At 33.4% G+C, this 23,985-nt stretch overlaps 3 protein-coding genes across 5 annotated transcripts; 1 reads left to right on the top strand and 2 right to left on the bottom strand.

Annotated features, from left to right (window-relative positions):
* The first annotated feature begins 41 nt into the window (after positions 1-41).
* Positions 42-16,134, top strand: LOC140059406 (small ribosomal subunit protein uS12). 2 transcript variants are annotated; one of them, XM_072105312.1, is made up of 4 exons: positions 42-61; positions 15,206-15,371; positions 15,650-15,770; positions 15,909-16,134. In XM_072105312.1, exons 1-4 carry the CDS (start codon positions 58-60, stop codon positions 16,053-16,055), a joined length of 438 nt encoding a protein of 145 aa, XP_071961413.1. In that variant the 5' UTR covers positions 42-57; the 3' UTR covers positions 16,056-16,134. The 2 variants fall into 2 exon arrangements, with proteins under 2 accessions (XP_071961413.1, XP_071961414.1); XM_072105313.1 differs by lacking the exon at positions 42-61 and adding an exon at positions 14,648-14,732.
* LOC140059405 (copine-8-like) lies at positions 3,810-14,644 on the bottom strand. Its single transcript, XM_072105310.1, has 17 exons — positions 14,481-14,644; positions 13,473-13,513; positions 13,215-13,261; positions 12,934-13,037; positions 12,234-12,273; positions 11,929-12,005; positions 11,358-11,418; positions 10,733-10,836; positions 10,148-10,294; positions 9,930-9,996; positions 9,626-9,788; positions 8,923-9,104; positions 8,501-8,628; positions 8,129-8,231; positions 7,695-7,752; positions 7,513-7,586; positions 3,810-7,403 (listed from the first exon to the last, which is right to left on the bottom strand). Exons 1-17 carry the CDS (start codon positions 14,564-14,566, stop codon positions 7,224-7,226), a joined length of 1,662 nt encoding a protein of 553 aa, XP_071961411.1. The 5' UTR covers positions 14,567-14,644; the 3' UTR covers positions 3,810-7,223.
* Positions 16,065-23,730, bottom strand: LOC140059404 (nuclear protein MDM1-like). Of its 2 annotated transcripts, none has more exons than XM_072105308.1 (15): positions 23,620-23,730; positions 23,237-23,351; positions 21,745-21,964; positions 21,508-21,625; positions 21,071-21,208; positions 20,748-20,924; positions 20,507-20,640; positions 20,126-20,318; positions 19,791-19,957; positions 19,520-19,666; positions 19,212-19,369; positions 18,759-18,902; positions 18,527-18,645; positions 18,140-18,353; positions 16,065-16,913 (listed from the first exon to the last, which is right to left on the bottom strand). In XM_072105308.1, exons 1-15 carry the CDS (start codon positions 23,632-23,634, stop codon positions 16,546-16,548), a joined length of 2,427 nt encoding a protein of 808 aa, XP_071961409.1. In that variant the 5' UTR covers positions 23,635-23,730; the 3' UTR covers positions 16,065-16,545. The 2 variants fall into 2 exon arrangements, with proteins under 2 accessions (XP_071961409.1, XP_071961410.1); XM_072105309.1 differs by having other exon boundaries at positions 20,507-20,634.
* Between the last annotated feature and the right edge of the window lie 255 nt (positions 23,731-23,985).

Genomic DNA, 23,985 nt, shown 5'->3' with positions numbered 1-23,985 from the left:
AAAGACATGATTTATGTGAAGACTGTTGGAGTAATTCATCGACAGACAGATAGCAAGATGGTCTTAACGAATTCACTTTTCTTCAAATAAAAAGTTAAGTTCAAGATCTTCGTGGAAGCACATCCTCACCATAATTAATACAATCAGATTCTTGTTTTCCAACATGCTGCATATATAATCGATTTTAAAATCAATGTTTAACTTCATTCAATTGTGAATGTTAAAGTAACTTAGTATAAATCATGTATGATACCACCAAACCTTCGGGTTAAAATCAAAATTGTTAGGCATTTGATGAACGGGCAAACTGCCTTAAGATACCGTGACATGTTTCAAGAAACTATTCTCATCATCAAATAAACACCTATTCATCAAATACCTCACAATTTTGATTTTAATAGTAGTATAGTATAAATTATTAATAAAAATGTATAGTGTTTTTATTTGTGATGCCTACAGTCACCCAGCCGCCCCCCCCCCCTACCCCATGTGTGAAATTTCTGGATCTACCAGGCACCGTAAAATCTAATCATCCACTGTTGTATATTTCAGCATCTCAGGCAAACTCTGACCCGTTTTGCTCTGGTAAAAATGATGGTATCTATCCCGACCCCTTCACTGGAATGTGTGAGTGGTACTATAACTGTTCTTCAGGAGTCCCCGGACATCACCGGTGCTCGTCCTACTACGCCTTTGATGCCAACAACCCCTGTTGAACCCACAAATGTGAAAACGCCCACAAATGTGAAAACAACCACAAATGTGAAAACGCATCACCCACAAATGTGAAAACAACCACAAATGTGAAAACGCATCACCCACAAATGTGAAAACAACCACAAATGTGAAAACGCATCAACCACAAATGTGAAAACAGCGCCCACAAATGTGAAAACGATCATCGCCCACAAATGTGATAACGCCCACAAATGTAAAAACAAGAGAGACTTTTTCGCCCACAAATGTAAAAAAATCAGATCAAATTTAATGCTAGATTCAGACAAACATTATATCATGATTGTATTGAGTTGTTTGTTCACGATACGTCTGTTAGGGTCGTCGTTAACACGTTGGATAATAATCATTTGCTGCTCGTGCGCGCGATATTTGCACGTTAACTCGTTTGTTTAATGAACGTAATAGTTCAAGACGATATTTGTTATTTGCTGCGCGCGTGCACGATACTACAAGGTCAAGGCCATGTTATATCATTGTTGCTTCTACTGTGTGGTTGTTGGCTTACTATTATGTACGTATAGTTATAAGTCGATGTTCGATATTTTTTTTTTGCGCGCACACGATACAATAAGGTCAAGGTTAAATTGCTACTTGTATGTAGTGTGTGGTTATTAACTCGTTGGCTTACTGTTATGTACGTATGTTCCAAGTCGATGCTCGATTCGATGTTTTTGGGCGCGTACACGATACTACAAGGTCATATATCATTGCTGCTTGAAGTGCAGTTGGGCTTACTATATTTATTAGTATTATGTACGTATTATAGCTCCAAGTCGATGCTCGGTGTACACGATACTACAAGATCAATGCTATACTCGTCGTTCAGTTATTGCAGTAGTTCCTAATGTTCAATTTTTTTACAAAACTATAACCACAAGATAATAATACAAGAGCTAGAGCAAGAACAACTAATAAAAGAATATTTCTTTATTTTAGAGCGATAAACAAATTGTAACATAGAATAATACCGTAACACCAATATCCAACCAAACATAATACACGATACGATAGTATCAAACTTGTCACGAACATGTATTCTATAAAACATACTATGAAATCTATAACAATTATACTAATGGACAAAACTTCCTACTATAGGCCTACTACTATTTACATTCGTGGTTTAATCTGATGCTTATTGTTTAATTTGTATATCTATTTTTAGCGGATAATTATAAAGATATACGGAGAATAATATTACCTATTGAATGCATTACAATTTAACTGATTTACTATCAAACGTATATTCGACAATTTTTATGTATAATATAATTATAAGTAAATAAGTCAACGTACAAGGTATAACGGTATTGTTAATGAGGAACAAACTGGCTTCATGAATTACCTAACAAAATATTTAAGGAGGAGTTGCAATGCGATTAAATAATGTTATCTACTAATAGTAGGCTTACACTTGATTGGAGATGCCTATAACACTAATTGTATGAGCATTAGAAGTCATAACAGTAAGCCAACGAGTTAATAACCACACACTACATACAAGTAGCAATTTAACATTGACCTTGTTGTATCGTGTGCGCGCAAAAAAAACATCGAATCGAGCATCGACTTGGAACTATACGTACATTTAACAGTAAGCCAACGAGTTAATAACTATAATAACCAGTAGAAGCAACAATGATATAACATGGCCTTGACCTTGAAGTATCGTGCACGCGCGCAGCAAATAACAAATATCGTCTTGAACTATTACGTTCATTAAACGAGTTAACGTGCAAATATCGCGCGCATGAGCAGAAAATTATAATAATCCAACGTGTTAACCACGACCCTAACAGACGTATCGTGAACAAACAATTATTGAAACAACTCAATACAATCATGATATAATGTAGTACCTCGATCAAAATTGTTTGAGTCTAGCATTAAATTTCATCTGATTTTTTTTTTTTTACATTTGTGGCCGAAAAATTCTCATTTTTTTTTACATTTGTGGGCGTTATCACATTTGTGGGCGATGATCGTTTTCACATTTGTGGGCGCTGTTTATTACATTTGTGGTTGATGCGTTTTCACATTTGTGGTTGTTTTCACATTTGTGGGTGATGCGTTTTCACATTTGTGGTTGTTTTCACATTTGTGGGTGATGCGTTTTCACATTTGTGGTTGTTTTCACATTTGTGGGCGTTTTTACATTTGTGGGTTCAACAACCCCCCTTCTTACTGTAGCCAGGCAGCATTTCTGGAGTGCAAAGGAGTCCAAGTGGCAGCTCAGGTTTCAACAGGATTCTCATGCAGCGGTAAAGCAAATGGTTTCTATGAAAATCCAGACGACTGTGAGAAATTCTATCAATGCTACGATGGTGTATCAACTCTCCATTTGTGTATTTCTGGCTTATACTTCAATCAAGTGACATCATCGTGCGATACTGACAACTCGAACTGTTAAGTTGCAAAAAGAAAGATAATTTTCTTCACTTTGATGGCATGACATTTTGTATACCCTAACACCGTTACATTTCATATTAGAACTCTACTAAGGACTCATGCTCTAAAATGTTAAATATTATATTCTGTATTTCGTCATGATCATAATATTAATTTTGATTAATGATTAATTTTTCCGAAACTCTTTTTTATTAAATACAACAATTCATATATAATGTTGGTGTCTATTCATTTTGTTTCAATGTCGTATTCGATTAGGAGCTTTATCGTTGAGTATAATTTTTCCGTTGAGTATAATTTTTCCGTTGAGTACTTATGCCTATTTTGAACGTTAAGATTGTTCTTAAGAAAAAAGCTTGCGTTGTTAACGTTATTTATTCGAATGATTTTCCATTGAGCACCATACAATTCGTTTACAATTTACCATTCGGAATACAAAAAGGAAAAAATGAATCTTTATGTTGACAACAAAAGTTTCCAATCGAATACGACAGATTTCATTTCTTTTAACCACGTAGCCTAGTGATCTGCAAACCTTGCTTACTCGCGGCCTTGCAAATCTTTCAACAACTCTACATTGCTACAACCACACAATACAATCAAAAACAAACTTTTGTTTTAATCTTTTAATGTTTCTTCAATGATTTCTCATAATAGTTTTATTATATAATAAAATGCGAATAACATACTGGAATTAAATTCATTTAATACGATACAAAGTTAAAATTACACACATACACAATACTACAATGTAAATTCTGAAGAAATTGTTTATAATTGTTCGATATTAGTCATTACTACTGTATAACCAAGAAAAATACAAAAAATTCACAAGCTAGAAGCATATGAGAATCGTACTGATAAAAAGTCAAATACTGCTGAAATACTAAAATACTTCAACCAACCATCAAGCAGATCCAAATAGGTATGTTGGGAACCCTCTACATATTCGAATTATTATAACAGATTTATTTAATTGATTGGCTGAATGATGTGTATTATGCTTGAATGTATAAATAGACAACTGACATTCAGATGTTTAAATAGAATAAGAATGATGAGAATCCTGGAAAGAAAATGTTAAACCATGCAAATAGGCTGGTCATGAAGAAGGTCAACAGATGGTTACCTGAATGGTTAAAAAGGATTGTCCCAAAGACGGATGGATGAGATAGATAAGGACTGGGGAAGACCAAATTGGAACAAGGATTTAGAACAAGGATTTAAAAATGGCAGATTCAAACAGTGGGCATTATGATAATAATAAGTTGGTTTTCAGTTTATGATACCGAATACGTAAGATTTTGACATGATCCCGTTGCTACATGATCGCCATATTTGAGGTAGTCTATATGGGCTGTTACCTACTCTTCAGATTTTTTCTACTTATCATAGAACGTATAATAGTAGAAAGTTTCAAAACTAACTTCATATAATAGTTACTTAAGTAATTTGATGATTTACATAACAGAACTTTTAAGGAATAAAATTCATCACATTTTCAGTGATGTAATACGATTACCCAAGCACCATATGATAATGGTCCTCTTATATAATATTTGATTAAGCATTCTATTCTCTATATTTACTAGGTGTGTATATATTACTGCATAGATAAAATGTCCGAATTTCATATTTCAATATATTTAAAAGATTGTACACTCGTCTTTATTAACCTATACTATATCAACTAAGGATTGGGGACCATGACAACGTTATTCTACTGCAGTTACTGCAGTTGTTTACTCTTTAACCTAAGTTATTTAGAATTTTTGAGTAATAATACACATTGTTGAATATTGCAGTAACTCGTGAACGTTTACATTAAAACTGAAGTCATATATTACTGCAGTAAAATGTAGTTACTGTAGTAGAATAATTTGACATCCCCCTTATATCCATGAAATATTATCAACTAATCTACTTTAAAGAATTTTGGTTGATACAGTCAACTCTCCCAATACCGGACTCTCTGAAAACCAGAAACTCTCCCAATACCAGACTTTTTTTGAGGACCAAAAGGTCCCAAATTTATATTTACCATTAAAAACACATTCCGAATACCAGACTTTCCGGAAAACCAGACTTATTTGGCCGGCCCAAAGGTGTCCGGTATTGGGAGAGTTGACTGTACTTGATTTCTTGATTTTAAACCTATAAAAAGTTTAAAACGAGAATCTGGCAACAATCACGAAGCTGATTTTGTTCTGACTAAAACAAATTGTGAAATAAAAGGATGGTTCACAGCAGAGCGTATTTGTTTAGCGTCATGATTAGTGTGAACCAGCTCCACGCAATTCTTATTTCCTGAGAGATGCTTAAAATGTTCAACGTCATGTGGACCTTAAAACGATGATAATAACTTTATCTTCACTTGAACTATTGGTGTTTGCTTATACTGTAAATAGGTGGAGAAAGGCAACTAAATCTTCAATTCTACTCTACTCAGAAAATGGCAAACATATCAAATTACAACAATTATTATAGTAAACATATGATGTACTGTTATTATTATTAATGTTTTTACTCTGCAACAATTCAGTTACTTTCCTGGAAAGTAATACAGATAATCAGGCACTATACACTTACATAATATTGCACATAAGTTGAAGAATGAAGGTCACTAAATGTCATAGAATACACGAAATATTGTATTTAGAAAAAAGCCACATTAAATACTAACTATCTATCTATGAGTAAGAAGATTTATAATAACTACGCAATCAAATCATGATACCTTCATGATATAATATACAAAAAGCCAAAATTCAAATATATATATATATATATAATTGATAAATGCATTACATTATGTAAATTTGCACATTGCATAAATAGGAACATTTTTCCATTATGAAAAACAAGTGGTTTGGTCTTTAGGGCAAACGTATATAAACAAACAATATTATACTAAAATAGTATTTTATAAAATTGATTATATCAAAATGATTTAAATAATTAGTAACATAATGAAATTAAATTCGGCTTACAGTAAGGAATGGTAATCACCAATACTATGTTGGTCAAACTTTAAATAATAAATAAATACAATTCCTTTTTTAAATGTGATATTATATATCAGGGCAAGGTATTATATTAAATGAGAATGTTCACACATGTATGCAAATGCAGCTCAGTAAACTGACACTTGCATATTCATTTTATGCAAATAGTTACAATTTAAGATTGCACTTTGTTTGTATCTAAGTCTGTATTACATAATTATGTAAACAGTAATTATAACTTGAATTTTAAAACACTAAAAATTATTTCACTAATGTTACGATCTAATACTATAATTGTAATATTTTCATTATTAAAACATGATACTATTATAATTATAACACAACACACAATAACTAATTTAAATATCAAAATATGAGCAATTGGGAGTGTGTTTTACGATCCACACAGCAGGGGAATGGGTAAACATTATCAGTAGTACTTCTAAACTCTCCTAGTCCAACACATTCACATACTGTACCTTGCTATAGAATTTCTATATTTAAGTTATTTAATAAGTTTATCTATTTAAGAAGTTATGTAATAATTTCAAAAGGTAGAGCAGGTTAATTCAAATCTTCCACTAAAAAAATCTTTTTCAATTTTTATTGATGAAAACTATTTTTGTTTCTTATTTTCTGAATTTCAAATGGTTACCGTTAAAACATAGTTCTGTTGAGCTAGATATTGAATTTTGTTCTGGAAGAAAAACACACTAAAATGGCAAGAGGGTAATTTATATGATAGTACCTATACCTGGAATAAATTGAATGACAAACAAATACTCCATCTTAGAGTTAAAAATGTGGCATATCACAATGATAATGATCCACTAAACCAAGCACCAACCTTCATTTTAAAAACAAATGCCACAAAATAAGTAATATAAACAAGTTGTAATACAGTATGCAGTAGAATAAAACTATTGTAAATAGCAGACTACTGGACGGCTAGGAATAACCCCTGTAAAAGATTTCAACTCATAATTTACTTAATCGATTGTAGCCCGGTTTAGCCTCTTTAAATGGTTTAGTTTAACTCACTCGTAGCTTCTTTAGCCTCTGTAAAATGATTTACTGAACCTGTATTGGTTGGCTAGGCCTAGCTTCTGCAAAAGGCTTGATTCCCTGCTTCTTCATATACGACATAAACTGTTCTGGCACCTCAGCTAAGACATCTTTTGCTAGTCTAGCCTGGCTCAACAGGAGGTTTCCACTTGCAACTCCACCAACATACTCCCGAAAAGGAACAAACTGGTTAAAAAAATGATTTCAATATTTATTAAGTGCTTAAGGGCATTGACCTCTCTGTTCAGAATCTGAGAATCATTTCATACAATTATTTTCAGCATAATACACTTACCTGTACAATATCTCTTTCTGCAACTTTACCAAAGTTTTGCAATGCGCCTTTATCAGCATCAAGTTCTTCCATAGCTAAAGATAAAACAAATAACTTATTAAGAATTAGTAAATAAAATTACAAAGATCTTCTTTTTCCATTTAGCATGTCAATGATGTTTTCCAATCAAAAAGAATACTTACCATCAAATTCTGCTGGGCCAACTCCAACAATAATGATAGACATGGGTAATCCGCTAGCCTACAGTAATAAATGAAAAGTTAGAAAATCTTTCAAAATCAAACAGCAAAAACCAAATACAATTCATAATTTGATTGTTTTATTCTGTACTACACACAGTATATAAAACATCATTGTCTGATACAATCATAGGTTTAAAGTTCCTCATTTTGGATACCCCAAGAACACGCCTATAACATGAAATGAACAAAGGGCAATATATGCATTAACACTACTGCCGACCACCAGAGGACACTCTATTCAGGGAAGTGGAAATACTGTATATGCTTAAAACTACTGCCAACCCCCCTTAGAGGACCCCCCCCCCCCCCTGTTAGGGACACTTTGTTAGATCCCAAAGGTCTCCCCTGAATAGATATCAAATGCAAAACTTTACTCTTATGATGGAGTTTTTAGTAAGGTCCATGTCGGATATAACGCCATCTGTGATAATGAGCAGGATAAAGTAGTTAGATCCATCAGGATATGCTGCAGCAAACCTGAAAATAAACAAGACAAACACATAAAATAAAAGATAGTTATAATTAATCAACAGCTCTCTATATACAGTAACTGAAGATTGAGCACTCTTCATGAAACAGCCTGTAGTGCATTAAAATGTTTAAGTTATAACTAGCGTCTTTGACTATTTCTATTCTGCTCAGCTTTGCATCAAGTACTTTTGCCTACATGACCTTGTTCAAGTATATGAAATTTCTCCAATAGAATCAAACTAGTAATGTCAAGCTAACAATGGAATCCTACTTACTTTGCCACATGGTTTATGACAGGAGAGAAGTTAGTAGGCCCAAAGAACTGTACTTGAGGCAGGCAGTTCTGATATGCTTGCATAACACCAGGAATCCCAACACAGAACGGGTTCTCTGCATTGAAGTTCTAAAAGAAAAAGAAAAAATATAATACCCACAGAACATATACTAAAAAGGGTCTTGCTTTGTATTTGTATCCTGAACTTCGAAACAAAATTATTAATATATTCTAAAAATGTTAACAATTCTTTAGGGATTATGTCAAAATTATTCTACATTAACTACATTTTGTTCACTCTTTAAACCTAATAATGCAAGCATTTTTATAAGTAACTGTGATAGACACACCTTCATACGTTAATTTAACTTTGTAAGAGTGCCATAGCTAGGTGGGTAGTGTTTGTGAAACTGCAATACCTACCACTGGAAACTCATGAGACAGATGTCCACGAGGAGGAATTTTAGCACCAAATCCAAGAACTGGAAACAATTTATCTGTGTCATAATCCTGTATGATGTCACCAACAGCTTGGATAGCTTGAGCATAGTGATTAGGTCGGTATGGATCAATGTAGTGCAGAGAGTTAGGATTATTTGCATTACCTATAGATAATGCAAGAGATTAGCAATTAGGATTAGTGTCAGATTGCTTGAGTGAGGATAGTGATATCATTGAATAATCAATAGGATGGATTAAGGTAGTTGGGATTAGGCTGGATTACTAGATTACCAACAGGAATATAAGATTTAGGAATTAGGATAAGTGTCAGATTGCTTTTCCATAAAAATGTGAGATCACAGTGATATAGTTTTTTTAAGTTGAATGATCATTACAATGGATTAATTTTGCTGGGTTTAAATAAATTATCTACAGGAATATGAAAATGATTAGAAATTAGGATAAAATTATCAATGTGATTTATATAAATAAAAAAAGTAATATAACCACTTTTTCTTTTTCATTTCTGATTGAATTTTAAATCAGATTTTCGAAACTGCAATTCAAATTATTATAATTAGTTACTTTGAGTTTTATCTAAAGATAAGCTATAGTGGTCATTGCAGGGATAACTCTGTTTTCTGATTACTGTACTAACAGATTATGCAAGAAGACTATTGCCTACCATTAGATGCTGTAAAATCAATGGCCACAGTAAAATTAAGTTGCGTTCCTCCTTTGATGTAATCAAGAAAGCTTGGTTGCACTTCAACTCGGCAATTTATCAGTTCTATTGTGCCAGAGTTCTTGTAATTCTTCTTCTTATCTTTTTTCTTCAAATTAATTATCTGGAAAATAAAGCATAGACAAATGTCTAGATTGTGCACGTTGCAGCCTTTTGAATGGTATACAAAATGTAGATTATAAATAGAGGAATAAAGATGCAATGAAGAGAAGGAATGTATTTAAAGATAAACAATTTTATTTACCTCAAATGTCTTCTTTCCCTCAGCAAACTGACGCATGTTAGTAATAAATTCACCAATCAGATCATGGCTATTATAACAATAAAAAGCTTTAATTAATAGTGTAATAAAAACGAACAATGCCACAAATAGCCAGAAGGCTAAAACCATGACATTTTACAACAAAAGATAAAGTTCATAAGAAAATGTATGAATAAATGTAAAACATATTGAAACCATACCTGCCGTCATTGTCATAATCATAGCACTCTACTTTGATAGATCGCTCGTAATCGCCATTACAGAGCTTACGAACCATCAGTGCAAAAGGGCGCCAGTTTGGATCAAGTGTGTTCCTGATCACTTCAGTCTTATGAACGATTGTGTAGCTATATTTTAATCAAATAAAACGAAAAAAAAACACCAAACTTTTATACAATTACTCCACTGCTTGCATCTTTAATCAATGTTGGAGGTTAGTACATTAAAAAAGGCAGTACTCTAAGTTTGGGCACATATTAGCTTGAGGAGACATTGCACACTACAGCTTGGTGGTCACCTTCCAAATTATAAAAATGTTTACATTTCTTAAAATACAACTTTTTCCATGCACAGAACTAATACATTGAAGAAAATAACTGCAACAACTTAAAATAGAGTAATTAGAAATATAAAAATGTTATTGAAGGACAATTATATGTGGATAGATGGAATAGCACCTTTGATAGAGTATGTAGGCCTAACCCTTGGTAAAAAAAAAAAATTACTTTTAAAATGTATGAGTTCAGAGTTAATAATAAACATTATTGAATAGATAATATTAATACCTGTTGTCTTCGTTGCTTCTGTAGAAGATGAGGAAAGGGTCTGACTTGCCCAAGAAGTCTTTCCTGTCTAGTTTGTGTCCTTTCATCGTGAAAGTTGCCAAATCCTGCAATTCATTTTTAATTACAAATTGTGCTTAATTGTACAATATTTTATGCTGGAATTTCTGGCTAGTAAGTTATTCATTTAGGAGTCTTAGACATGTCATGTATTGTTCCCCTGAAAAAATAATTCTTAACAAAATTTTTGTTGAATATGCCATTTTAATGTAACATAATAGTTATCCACTTTTACCAAAAATTGGATGGAAAAAAATATATATTTACCTGAAAAAACTGTAATATAAAGCAAAACATGGCCAAATTGGCTGCCAGCCAGTGGGTTTTTTGGTTGAATTTAACCATTTATTTTGTCAATTTATAGGTGAAAACATTATTTTTTTTTATGGAAGTGATTAACTTTATTAAAACTACAAAATAACATATTCAAAGTCTGATTTAATTAATCTTCATTTTTCATATATTGTTTTTGGGGGACAATACATCTTTAATAGCAAATTAAACATAAAATTTTCCAGTATATTGTATTTTTTAAAATAATTAAATGTCTATGTGTAAAACTCTTTACCTTGCATTCGCTAACTTCTTCTGCATATATCAAGATTTCTCCCGAATTCTTTCCATTCACACTAAAGAAAATGTATGCTATTTTAATCCTACCTACATCATAAATAGTTTTCACTTACAACATAATATAATTACTCTGTCCTATAAGTGAGGTGTCTGTTTTCATTTTTTTAAATTTAATGTCAAATACTGTTTAACTTCGATTTACTATTTTTAGATATTTTTTATTGTTAATAAGTATATGAAGATTTCTCCAGAATTCTTTCCATTCAAACTCAAAAAATTGTATGATATTTTAATCCTACAGTACCTACGTCACAAATAGTTTTCACTTAATATAATTACTCTCACTCTTAAGTGAGGCGTCGTTTTTCATTTTTTTTAAAATTTAATGTCAAATACTGTCAAATAACTTCTATTTACTAGGATAATAAATTAAAATTCTGACAATGATTTATGTTTTTGATTTAAACACTCAATATTTCTGTATTTAGATTTTCACATATATAATCAATGTTCTAATGATAGAATATTGGAATATTTATATATTAAATGTGATATTTAATACTTACTCTAATGGTTTTGTTAGCTTGTTACCAGAAGCCCCCAGAATCTCGCCGAGTGTGCAATCAATTCCACCAAGAAAATCCTGAAAAAAGGTGTATTTAATGTATATTTGTGGTTTAAGTGGCGACTGATAAATTACCCCGCTGTCATACAAAGCAGTTTATAGTCTGGTTTATAATGTATTAAATATGAAGCATGTTGAATTCATAACCGTCTTGAGTATTCTACTGTCAATTTTTTATGGAGAGTCTATTAAGCTTTCATTAACTACAAAATCAATAATGTGATTAGATCGATTTCTAAGACTCACATGTTTGTCCAGAGCTTGCTTTGGTGAATCAACATCATAACTGAAAATAAAAACCAATTCTATCAATATAGTTTTTGCAATCTGGGACCAGGGTCAAGGAATTAAGTGTCCAAACAATTAGCAACCATGCATTCATACTAGCAATACACACACACAGCAAATGAATATTCATATCGGTAATTAACATTTGATTCTAGCAGGCTGGTATGGTGTGTCAAGGGACTATAAAATCAATAGAGCGTAAAATGACACTCTTTAGATATGTTTAAGCTAAACATGAAATGAAAAAATGTTTCCTAATGATTGCCAATTATGCATTCTGATTTATTTTACAATACCTCCTCATGAATATTCATATCAGTAATTAACATTTTATCTAGACATGCTGGGATTGAGATAAGGTCCTTACAACATCATTTCTGCATAATATATTATAACTCTTCGATGAAATGATACATTGAACTAGAATAATGTTCTAAATCATTGGCATTTTTACAAATACAAATAATAGATAGTCATATATCAGTGGTAACATTTGACGTAGACATACGCGCTGGGATGGTGTGTCATTAGGGATGATGAAAGCAATAGAGCGTGTACGAACTCAAAAGGTCTGTCAGCTAAATGAGTTTCTGGTTGTTGGGAATAATTTGCCACTCACACCCAAAATATCGAATGTTATAATAATAATCTGACTCACATTTCAAAGCGAAGACGCTGGCACTCTTCAAAGCAGTATGTTAGATTGAATTTATGCACAAATTCTGGATTTAATGTGTTTTTCACTTGTTCAGTTCGTTCATACTAAGTAGTTTTCAAAAAAACATAAAATTATTCAATATTAACATTTGAGTTTAAGACAGTTTTTAGGAACTTAACTTTAAAAAATAAATCAAGAAAATAGACCATTAAATCTTCTTTAAAATATTTGTTGATTGTTGACAAATACTTGTAAATTTTGTAAAATATAAGTCTTTTTACCTCAGCATATTCTTTAGTTCCAAGCTTTGTTGTATACAAAACACACACTATGAAAAAGACAGACATTATTTCATTATTATCTTAAATCAAATTGTAAATTTAATAATCTAATTCTGTTATTTTTCATTAGCTGAGCAATATTTCTTTTTTATCATCCCAATACTATGAAGTTGTGTAGTGATTTTATCAGTTAAGATCTGAATTGGCAACAAAATTATTGCATTCAACATTTATTAAAAAATATATATAATATCTTACTTGGGTCAGATTTAGACATAACATCTCTGTCACTCAAGTTCCTATAAAAAATTATTGATATATTTAAACATTTTTTAACTAGCATATTTATACGGTTCAATTTGAGACATTTAAACAAAAGTTGCAGTTTATAATTGATGGCAATTTGATTTCAAAATAGCTACCTTAAAAGACTTATAAACAGCTTTATTGTGATTATTCAAATTGTTGTATGCGCATATCAAATGTTTATTCCTGTCTAAATCATTGTACATAAAGGTCACATGGAAGGTCACATGGATGGAAGAAAGTTGGAATTAGAAGGCTTGGATACATAAAATTAAATATTAATAAACAAAATATTTATTACATTGATTCATTGATACATTATATTGTGTAAGTACTATTGCACTAGTACTATTGCACTAGTACTATTGCACTTTCTTAATTTTAACTAACTCAATGAATAGCATGCAACTGAAAGTGGACATATTGTAAATGCAACACATGTCCACAACAAGCGACAGTTGTTTCATTCAAGATCACACGTTGCGTGTACATGCATCCCGTTCTCCATTCGTAGGAACCAAGACTACTTAATAAGAGTACATATACACATGTTGGTAGAGAAATTGACTGTTGTTCACTCCAGTCCTTCTTTGAGTTTTGAAGACATAATTTATTTATTTATTCATATTATTATTATTATTATTAGGCCCCTACATAAATTAACATTTTTGAGCAAGTTTTTATTGGCTTGGAATGGAAATAAATTGCCCGCTACTACTACCTAGTACTAGTCTAGTCAGTGGTAGGCTTTATTTTTGATGTTATGTTGAAAAACAAAGCGAATTATCCATTTATTTGTATGGGTAAGCTGTTTTTTTTTAAACGAGCACAAGCATCGATCGCGTGCGGTATTGATGGGTGGGTGACACCCGTGTTGAATCGCGCGAGCCCTGGCTATGTTCTCATAACGAAAGGGTCTTCACTGGCAATATACTTTAAATCAAATAAAATTCAACTTACCGACAAGCAATAGATACTTCTACCTTTGTTGCAGGTACAGATGCCTGCCCCGGCTGAAAGCTACCTGTTGGAGGATACGCTGCCATATTTTCTGCAGATTTTTAATGTGGGTTGGGCCGCCGCGATGATTAGATTTTTGTTATTGTTTTTTTGCAGGGAATGCTGCCCTCTATCATTTGATTAGCGCTTGCTCTGGTGAATTGCATTTTGGGATTGATTAGACCTTTTCGATCAACCTAAAAAACAAGATGGGTTAGTTATTGCACGTGCTCTGTTTAAATTAAAATTATCAAATTATAGACTAATAAAATATATACTCTATCAACCTAATTTGACTGTACTTATTTTCAAGCTTAGCATAGTGTACTTATTATTGTCAGAAACACGTTATTTGTTGTAAAAAATATGCAAAGATATTCAGACACTGAGCGTCGTGTACCCGTCGTGTGTATTTCATAGACAGCAGGCGGGGCCTTGCTGCTGCCGCCCTACGCAATGCGAACTCGAGCGGTATGACCCAACAAGAGGCCTAGCTATATACCCCCTGTATTAGATGTATTTTCTTCATTTGAACCATGTTTTAATGATTAAATAATTAGTTATTTTTCAGTTAGGCTTAATATTAAATTCTATTTTTTTTAAATAATCTTTTTGATTGTTCATGTTGTGTACCACACAGGACGTTGCATTATTTGTAATTTAAACACATTGATTCATTACTACAGGTAGTGGTAAGCCCAGAGGTCTGCGTACTGCACGTAAGCTAAGGAATCACAGACGAGATCAGAGATGGCACGATAAGGATTACAAAAAAGCTCATTTGGGCACTGCCCTCAAAGCTAATCCCTTTGGAGGTGCTTCTCACGCAAAGGGCATTGTTTTGGAAAAGATGTAAGAGCGCATGAAAATCAACATACTTAAATTGGATTGCCCTTAAATTGTGCCATGCTATCCATCATCGTCGCAATTCATATTTACAAAGCGCCACTAAACTATGAATGAGCCTATTTCATTCCGCACAGCAGCTGAATGTCTATTAATTGGGTTAAGCCAGAGAGATTGCGTTGCGAAAGTACTGTAGAGCAGAAAGACCATCTATTATGTTGCTCTTTCGCATACCAAAATACAAGTTTCATAACACTGTTTTAAATTTCTTTTAAACTTTACAGTGGTGTAGAAGCCAAACAGCCGAACTCTGCTATCAGAAAGTGTGTCCGTGTTCAGTTGATTAAGAACGGTAAAAAGATTACCGCTTTCGTGCCTAGAGATGGTTGCTTAAACTACATTGAGGTAATTATTGTTTAAACCCTAAGAATTTTCAGACGTTTATAAATAAAATTTACCAGGATTTGAATTTACCTAATATAATAATAAAATACTTTTGCTTTTGAAAATTGCAATTTTACATATTATTTGTTTTGTTAAAAGGAAAACGATGAAGTGTTAGTTGCTGGGTTCGGGCGAAAGGGCCACGCCGTTGGTGACATCCCCGGAGTCCGTTTCAAGGTGGTGAAAGTAGCCAATGTATCCATGTGGGCCTTGTACAAAGAGAAGAAGGAAAGACCACGATCATAAATCATCACTTTTAATTTGGATTGTTACTGTAAATTGCTGCTGGTGAACAATGGCGTAAATAAAGGAAAGTTTACATGAATCACAGTGTTTCAGTTTGGTTTAATTTCGATTGTTTTTTACATTTTGAAAAACAGATCACACATGTCTTACACTACTAGCATATCTGACTAAAATCAGCATTTTTGGTTTTCTTTTTTTTTTCAGAAATAAAATGATTTTCCTTCCCTAAGTACAAATACAAAAATAATAATGTTTTAATAATTTGATGGGTATTATTATTAGAATTAGAAAACAGTTACAGAACTACATTTTGGGATCTTATAAAACCTCATTAAAAATTTACATTAAAAAAGATTAGTGTCTATAAAACCATTTAAAATAAATTACATTTGGATTTTTTAAAAGCTACTTTGCATAATTAAAATTACATTAGTAAAAATTATGTACAATTGACTATAAAAATTTCAGGTCTTAGCATTTACTAAGCTGATTATTTAGTCTGTCCACTACTTCCCCAAAATTTGTCCCTTCGGTTCCGTGCTCGATCAAGTATATCGGACGCTAATGAACAACTGGAAACACTTGATATTGCGGACAATTGATCACTAGACGGACTATCGTCTAATTTCGATACGCCCAAAGATGGATGTATATTGTCTCTAGTGTGATCAGTCCTTGGGCGTGAATTTCTTGTAGATTTGGCTGCTAACTTTCCCCGCGCTTGTCTGGCAGAGGACATGGATGAAACATCGTCATCTGATAGTTGATTCTCTATCTGGTTAGCTTGGTCACGTGACATCGGCTTTGCTGTCAGAGGTCTTCCTTGCAGGTTTTTAGTGTGTGCTTTATCTAAAGGACCTGTAAATAAGAAAGAAGAGTAGATATGAATATTTGAAATCAAGGATCTTCAGTACCGTATTTAAACAACTTTCAAGCACCAACCCTAATATGCTCGTTTCCTGGGTTTGTTTTCCTTTAGATTTAGGATATGAAAGATAACCATAATTGAATTCATGCACAATTTCTATCAATCTACTGTATTATGTATGCTCTACACCTGGGCAGTCCCACAGACATGAACATGCTGACAAAACAAGTCATCTAGGGGTGCTATTCAGACATTCTGCTTGTAAACAAGTTGTCTAGGGATGCTATTCAGACATTCTGCTTGTAAACAAGTTGTCTAGGGGTGGTATTCACACATTCTGCTTGTAACAAGTTGTCTAGGGATGCTATTCAGACATTCTGCCTATAAACAAGTTGTCTAGGGGTGCTATTCAGATATTCTGCTTTATAAACAAGTCATCTAGGGGTGCTATTCACACATTCTGCCTATAAACAAGTTGTCTAGGGGTGCTATTCAGACATTCTGCTTGTAAACAAGTTGTCTAGGGATGCTATTCAGACATTCTGCTTGTAAACAAGTTGTCTAGGGGTGGTATTCACACATTCTGCTTGTAACAAGTTGTCTAGGGATGCTATTCAGACATTCTGCCTATAAACAAGTTGTCTAGGGGTGCTATTCAGATATTCTGCTTTATAAACAAGTCATCTAGGGGTGCTATTCACACATTCTGCCTATAAACAAGTTGTCTAGGGGTGCTATTCAGACATTCTGCTTGTAAACAAGTTGTCTAGGGGTGCTATTCAGACATTCTGCTTGTAAACAAGTTGTCTAGGGGTGCTATTCAGACATTCTGCTTATAAACAAGTTGTCTAGGGATGCTATTCACACATTCTGCTTATAAACAAGTTGTCTAGGGGTGGTATTCAGACATTCTGCTTGTAAACAAGTTGTCTAGGGGTGCTATTCAGACATTCTGCTTGTAAACAAGTTGTCTAGGGGTGCTATTAAGACATTCTACTTGTAAACAAGTTGTCTAGGGGTGCTATTCAGACATTCTGCCTATAAACAAGTTGTCTAGGGGTGGTATTCAGACATTCTGCTTGTAAACAAGTTGTCTAGGGGTGCTATTCAGACAATCTGCTTGTAAACAAGTTGCCATGAGAAGAACTCCTGACTGGTGGATTCACCAACCCTTCTCCTAAAGATAGACTAGTACTATATCCAATGTGTTTGTTACCTCCACTAGGCCTAGTTTGTTCCCTGTGTATTGCTTGTTGACGTGGAGCTGCCCACGTTCTTGGTGGTGAACCTGTACCTGGGAGGTACTTCACACCAGGACTTGTTTGGAAGTAGTTATTGGAATGTCTGTTGAATGAATGTTCGGACAAATCATCGTTCAACGGGTCTGGGTCTCTAGATCTTACCCCTGCTGTCGGCGATGCTGCAAGAGGCTTGAAAATTAAAACAAAACAAGTAAATACAATAGACAAAACGTACTGTTGATTCTCCTAAAAACAGAAAGTCTGAAACCAGAAAGTCTCCCAAGGTCTCCAATATTGAGATAGTGTGCAAGTAATACATCATGATGCAACAGTTTTTGGTACAACTTTATCAATTGACTTACCTCTGTCGCTTTTGATGGGCGTGAAGTCGCTTTTACCGGTGTGACATCGTCATCATCGTTGTTGCATTCATCACTACTGCCTTGATCCTTTTTATATGTAATACCTGGTTTTATACGTCCTGTAAATAAAAATTATAAAAAACTAATAAGATTTTTTCAAGCTCTATACACTTATGTTCTTCTTTGAGGGAAGCAGGGCCAACTTTATGCCAAAATTAAACTATCACAGTACCTCCTTTGTACCGAGGTGGAGACTTGTCAACGGCATATTCACGATTACCAGGTCTGTAGATTGGTTCAGCTAGTGGGTCTTTTGGAACTGGCGACGAAACAACTGCAATTCTTGATGGTTGTGGTGATGTTAATAAAGCACCACCTATAAAGAAAATAACAAAATGATATCGTTAAAAACTTCAACATTATTCTCAAAACTTTAGACTATCTACATTACTAAATGTAAATATTACTCAAGCTGTCAATATTTTACCAATGTTTTCAAGCTCTGTCTACACTATCAAACTAGTTTAAAAAAAAAGTATAATGTGCCCAAATATGGTAGTGATATGATTAAATATAGTTAGTGATATGACATCATCATATCGATATATGGGCACATCACATTTTGTTGTCACACAAAGTTTGATAATGCTTTAGAAATGACATTATTTCTATACTCCTACTGTACCTGTATATGGCGTGGTTCTATCAAAGTGGTGTCTTCGTTTGATTCCTTTATCTGGCAGCTCTGGTGTAGGCACTCTTCCATTCTCATCAGTGATTTCTAAGTTGCTACTGGATGAAACTGAATCTCTCTGGTCTGGAGGCGTTGGGATGCTACCAATACTAAAGAAGAATAGTATTTTTTTTATTCCATACGCATCCAACAGCGAGTAACTCACCAATTACAGGATGGATAAACTATTTTATAATTTCTCGTGCTTTAAATTGGAGATATAAAATAGAACTCTAGCTGTAGCAATTCATTAACCATACCTTGAAGCATTATCATTGTTGTTATCATTTTGATTATTCTTCCTGCCCCAGGCTAGCTTCCTTCTTGTTGGTTTCTCTGTATCATCTTCACTGGTTTCAACATGTGGCGTTAGATCATCTTGGTTGCTTGCTTTGCCTGCTGGAACCCTAAATCATAAAAATATTCTAAATTTCAAACAAGAAAAGTTGAAGCGGAGATGTCTCATCTAACTTACACTACAGAAAAAGTGTATATAATTATTTAAAATTTATCAATTCCCACTGTACATACATATTCTGGTCCTTGTCATTTTTGTTGGTGGTATCATCTCCATTGTCTGCTGGTTGATCCCATAATTTAGCTTGTTCTGCCAATAACTGCGCCAGATGTTCTCGCGAGAAATGCGTTCCTCTAGCACGTTTTTTGTACTGTTTTGCACGTTCTCTTAACTCTGCTACCTATACAATATAATAAAACAATGGAAAACAACATTTATATACAGGTTTTTTCTTCCATTTTGCTTGTTTGGTGTTTGCCTTTTAATTTCTATTCTTTCAAAACTATTGCCTGCTATCAATACATAAAAGAAATTTGAAGAAAAGAACCAAATACATAACTAGACAAACCTCCTTAAACCAGTTTGGACAAGTTTGATTATTTGATGTCTGAATATTATCTCCTTTATCATTTATTTGACCTCTGTAAGAACTATCGTCTCTTGGTTGGATGTGAGGGGGATCCGCACCTTTCCAGGCACCATGACTGTACTTGAATTTGGCTGGAGACTTAAAGTTAGAGTTGTATTCTGATTTCCATTTTCTAAGTAACAAGACCAAAATAGAAGCATAAAGAGTGAATCTTCTGTCATTACCAGTTTCTCTCATTGGTTTTGGTTAAACCATTCTATGATGGTTGTACACTGCCTGTCAAGTGGTTTAAGAATGATCTTTAATATGTGTAAGTTATGGTAGAAATTACTTAAGACAAATTTATATGATAGAACTTACTTAAGACTAGCGTGTGGAAAGAACGGTGCTTGTGGATTCTGTATCCTTTTCAATAGACCTGGATCTTCATGAACAATAGTTGATGGCACACCAGCTGCTGTCATTTTCTCTGGAGATAAACGTTTCTTCTTTTTCTAAGAGATATTTAAAAAAACATCAAATACATATAAAGATCCCAAGGTATCTTTAGTATTAGTATCAAAGTACTTAACAACTTGAATATATGTTATAGAGTACAAACCTTATTTCTAATTTTGTACTTTGCCTTGATTTCCCGTTCTGCAATTTTCTTCAGTTTATCTCTTTCATTTTTGGGACCCTGTATCTTCCAGGGTTGAAATTGGTTTTGGTATTCACTGCTTCTTTGAATTTTGTCAGGAACATATGGGGATATGTTGGTATTTGAACTATAAACCATCTGAAAAGTTTAGGAAAAGTTTAAGAATTCTGGAAGTGACTGAGTTATTGTTATCACTAGTTTGCTCAGGTTGGTTTGTTGGTAAACCGTGCTTAACTGGTTCAAGTAAAAAGTTGACTACAATAAAGACAATAAAAAACCCTTACTTGTTCAGCAGCAATTAATGGTGATTGTTTAACTATTGGTTTTTTCCAAGCAAACTGTCGCTGATACTCTGTGTTGTATTTGGGACCTCCTGATTGTGGTGCTCTTATTCCAGCCTGGAATTGCATAGCTCTGTTCACCTGAAGTTTATGTAAATTATTATAACACATTATTACTATTAGATGAATTGAATACTACCCTAAAACTCCAGATAGAAACTTTAGAAGAGGAAACCACCCAGAAGAGTGCACCTACAGTCAGTAGTAAAGTCAGCTCGGAATTTAACATTATTAAATACCCAAATTCTATTCATAATTTGGGTTGTACGCTTTAGGAGAGTTAATGTATTTGAGTTTCCTATTATTGACAATTTACAGTTACACATTTGGTTTTGCATTGCATGAGCTTGCTATCAAACTTGTCAGAGCATGAGTCTAACCTCGTTCTTTTCTTTTTCATTCCTGGTTCCTTGCTTGTCCTCATTTTTCTTGTCCATCACTAAGTTTTGTGTATTACTTGCAAGATCATTTTCCTTGTCTTTCTTGCTGTAAATTACCCTAAAATTATATGATAAAGTACTAAATTAATAAAGAAATTAAAAAAACAAAACAATATTAAGCACTATAAATTTACCAACCAATTTTTTTGGACAGTGGGTAAAAGTTATCAAACAAACCTCGTTTTTGAATTATTATTGAAATTAGAATCATTCCTAGGCCTAGTAGGGGCTGCCTTAGGGGGATGTCGTAATGCTGACTTCAATGGCGAAGGCTGCAGGTCGTCATTTTCATGTCCTACCAGCGGTTCTGGAAGGATCCGAGTGCTATACGTTGTTTCAAAGTTCGGCCGCTTCTTATGTTGGAGAGCTGGTTCCCGTACTTTTGCAAATGTTTTGGCTGAAAAAATAATTAAAGAGATACATTACTGTATTATAATTCCTATTTGATTAATTTTGAAGCTTGATGATCTTTCAGGTAATCTGGTGATTAATTTCCTATTTGCATTGGAAATACAAATGTGAGCCATTAAATTTGGTTTACAACTTTACTACCGTACAATACATGGCCTTTACTTTATAAATCCAAAGGCAAATTACTGAAAAACTGACAATGCTGTGGGTATCAGTGGCTGGATCTCAATGGAGATACAAAATAAAAGCGAAAAGCTAAATCAAAACGAGAAGTAAAACAGCCAGAAAAGTTAGCAGAGCTATCGGGCAACACTAGCCCTTCATCAGTGCAAGGCCTTTACTGTACTTTATATATATGTTATGCGCGATTTGAACGATTTGCGCAATTTGAAATTGCGCAAAAAAAATCCTTGCGCAATTTGAATTGAAACATGTGTTTCAAATTGCGCAAACAACGTATTAAATTGCGCAAGTAATCTGCAAATTGCGCAAGGTTTTTCGACAGATTGTGAAATCATGCACACCCATATTTATATAGTAATTTCTAAGAATGATTCAAAATTAAAGATAAATATCGCATTTCCTTATTTTAGTAGTGCAAATATTGTTATAAGTTAGCATACCGTCGAAGAACCGACGAAGGAAAACGAAGCGGTGGTGTTCCACCAGGCGGGCGCGGCGCGGGCGGTCGGCTATACTACTCTAGCCTAGCTAGGGTCTGGACTACTGATACTGACTAGGTTACATGGCCTAGCTTATTAAACTAATATTAAAAACTTAAAAAGTGAGTATTAAACATTATCTTCATTGAAATGGTCTTATTTATATAATAAAATACTAAATTTTAAACTCCTCTGCCTAGGCCTAGCCATGTATGGGAAAATTTACAGTTCGTTTTCAAATTGCGCAAAGGTGTCATATTGCGCAAGAACTATCTTGCGCAATTTACAAATTGTGCAGCGCAATTTAAAATTGCGCAAAGATTTTCTTGCGCAATTTGAAATTGCGCAAGTTGATTGCGCAATTTGAAATTGCGCAAAAAAATCCTTGCGCAATTTTAAATTGCGCAAGAATTCTTTGCGCAATTTCAAATTGCGCAAGGATTTTTTTGCGCAATTTTAAATTGCGCAAATCGTTCAAATCGCGCATAACATATATAATAGGCTAGTAATACTAATATTTAGTATGTGGCTTTACTAGCCTATATTATTAATAATACACTTAATAAGTGCAGTGTGAATATTTAAGTTATATTTACCAAAATCAAAAGATGACAAGCCTGCAGTTTCTGCAGATTGCTGTTTTGTTGGCGTAAACGATGCAGATTTAAAAGAATCATGCCAACGAAACTTTTTCTTGTATTCTGAATGTGGCTAAAATAAGGTTTAAAAGGTAAAAATAACAATTTATACATGTATAAAAAGTTTTTGAACAACATTAGGCTATAAAAGTTAGCTAGGCCTATCTTTTACCTACCACACAATACCTAACCGCTGCCGCTCCGCCACAGAGAGTCACAAACAATGCAAGCCGTTATTAGCCGGCCTAGCCTAGCATTTTTGTCAGAATAAATTAGAAAAAATGTTTAGCTTTATTTAATTATATACTGGTTTAAAAATCAAAAATCCATTAAGAACTTACATTTATTGCAGGCATTTTATGTTATTGTTATAAAAGTAGCAAGTAACCTTTAAAAACACTTAAAACGTAAACAAATAAATAAAACGACCATCCATATTTAAATTGGCGTCCTTCACAATGCGCTTGCGCAGTAGTTCAACAATTGATGGGAGTAGTACACGCCGCTGCCGACATAATGCTTTTGATCAAATGGTTAGGATTCTATTTATTTTACTGTAAAATTGTTGATAATTCGAACAAAAAATAGGATTGATAGGAAAGGAAGGGGCATCATTTTGGAATTGTTATGACTTTTAAAACATTTACACATAATTGATATCTACTTATACAAATTAACAAAAGGCAGCGATGACGTTTCATAAAATT

The sequence above is a fragment of the Antedon mediterranea genome, chromosome 9 (assembly GCF_964355755.1).
Source record: "Antedon mediterranea chromosome 9, ecAntMedi1.1, whole genome shotgun sequence".
Lineage (NCBI taxonomy): Eukaryota > Metazoa > Echinodermata > Crinoidea > Comatulida > Antedonidae > Antedon > Antedon mediterranea.
Note: the sequence above shows the minus strand (reverse complement) of the source record. Positions and strands in the feature narration are given on the sequence as shown.

Excerpts from the sequence above, each read along its gene's own strand:
- LOC140059406 (XM_072105312.1), top strand. Across the intron at positions 15,372-15,649 it reads GGCATTGTTTTGGAAAAGAT|TGGTGTAGAAGCCAAACAGC; the intron begins GTAAGAGCGCAT and ends TAAACTTTACAG. Across the intron at positions 15,771-15,908 it reads GTTGCTTAAACTACATTGAG|GAAAACGATGAAGTGTTAGT; the intron begins GTAATTATTGTT and ends TTTTGTTAAAAG.
- LOC140059405 (XM_072105310.1), bottom strand. The coding sequence starts at position 14,566 with ATGGCAGCGTATCCTCCAACAGGTAGCTTTCAGCCGGGGCAGGCATCT. Across the intron at positions 12,006-12,233 it reads AGCAAGCTCTGGACAAACAT|GATTTTCTTGGTGGAATTGA; the intron begins GTGAGTCTTAGA and ends ACCTTTTTTCAG. Across the intron at positions 8,232-8,500 it reads GTCATAAACCATGTGGCAAA|GTTTGCTGCAGCATATCCTG; the intron begins GTAAGTAGGATT and ends GTTTATTTTCAG.
- LOC140059404 (XM_072105308.1), bottom strand. Across the intron at positions 20,925-21,070 it reads CATTAATTGCTGCTGAACAA|ATGGTTTATAGTTCAAATAC; the intron begins GTAAGGGTTTTT and ends TAAACTTTTCAG. Across the intron at positions 19,370-19,519 it reads AACAATGATAATGCTTCAAG|TATTGGTAGCATCCCAACGC; the intron begins GTATGGTTAATG and ends ATTCTTCTTTAG.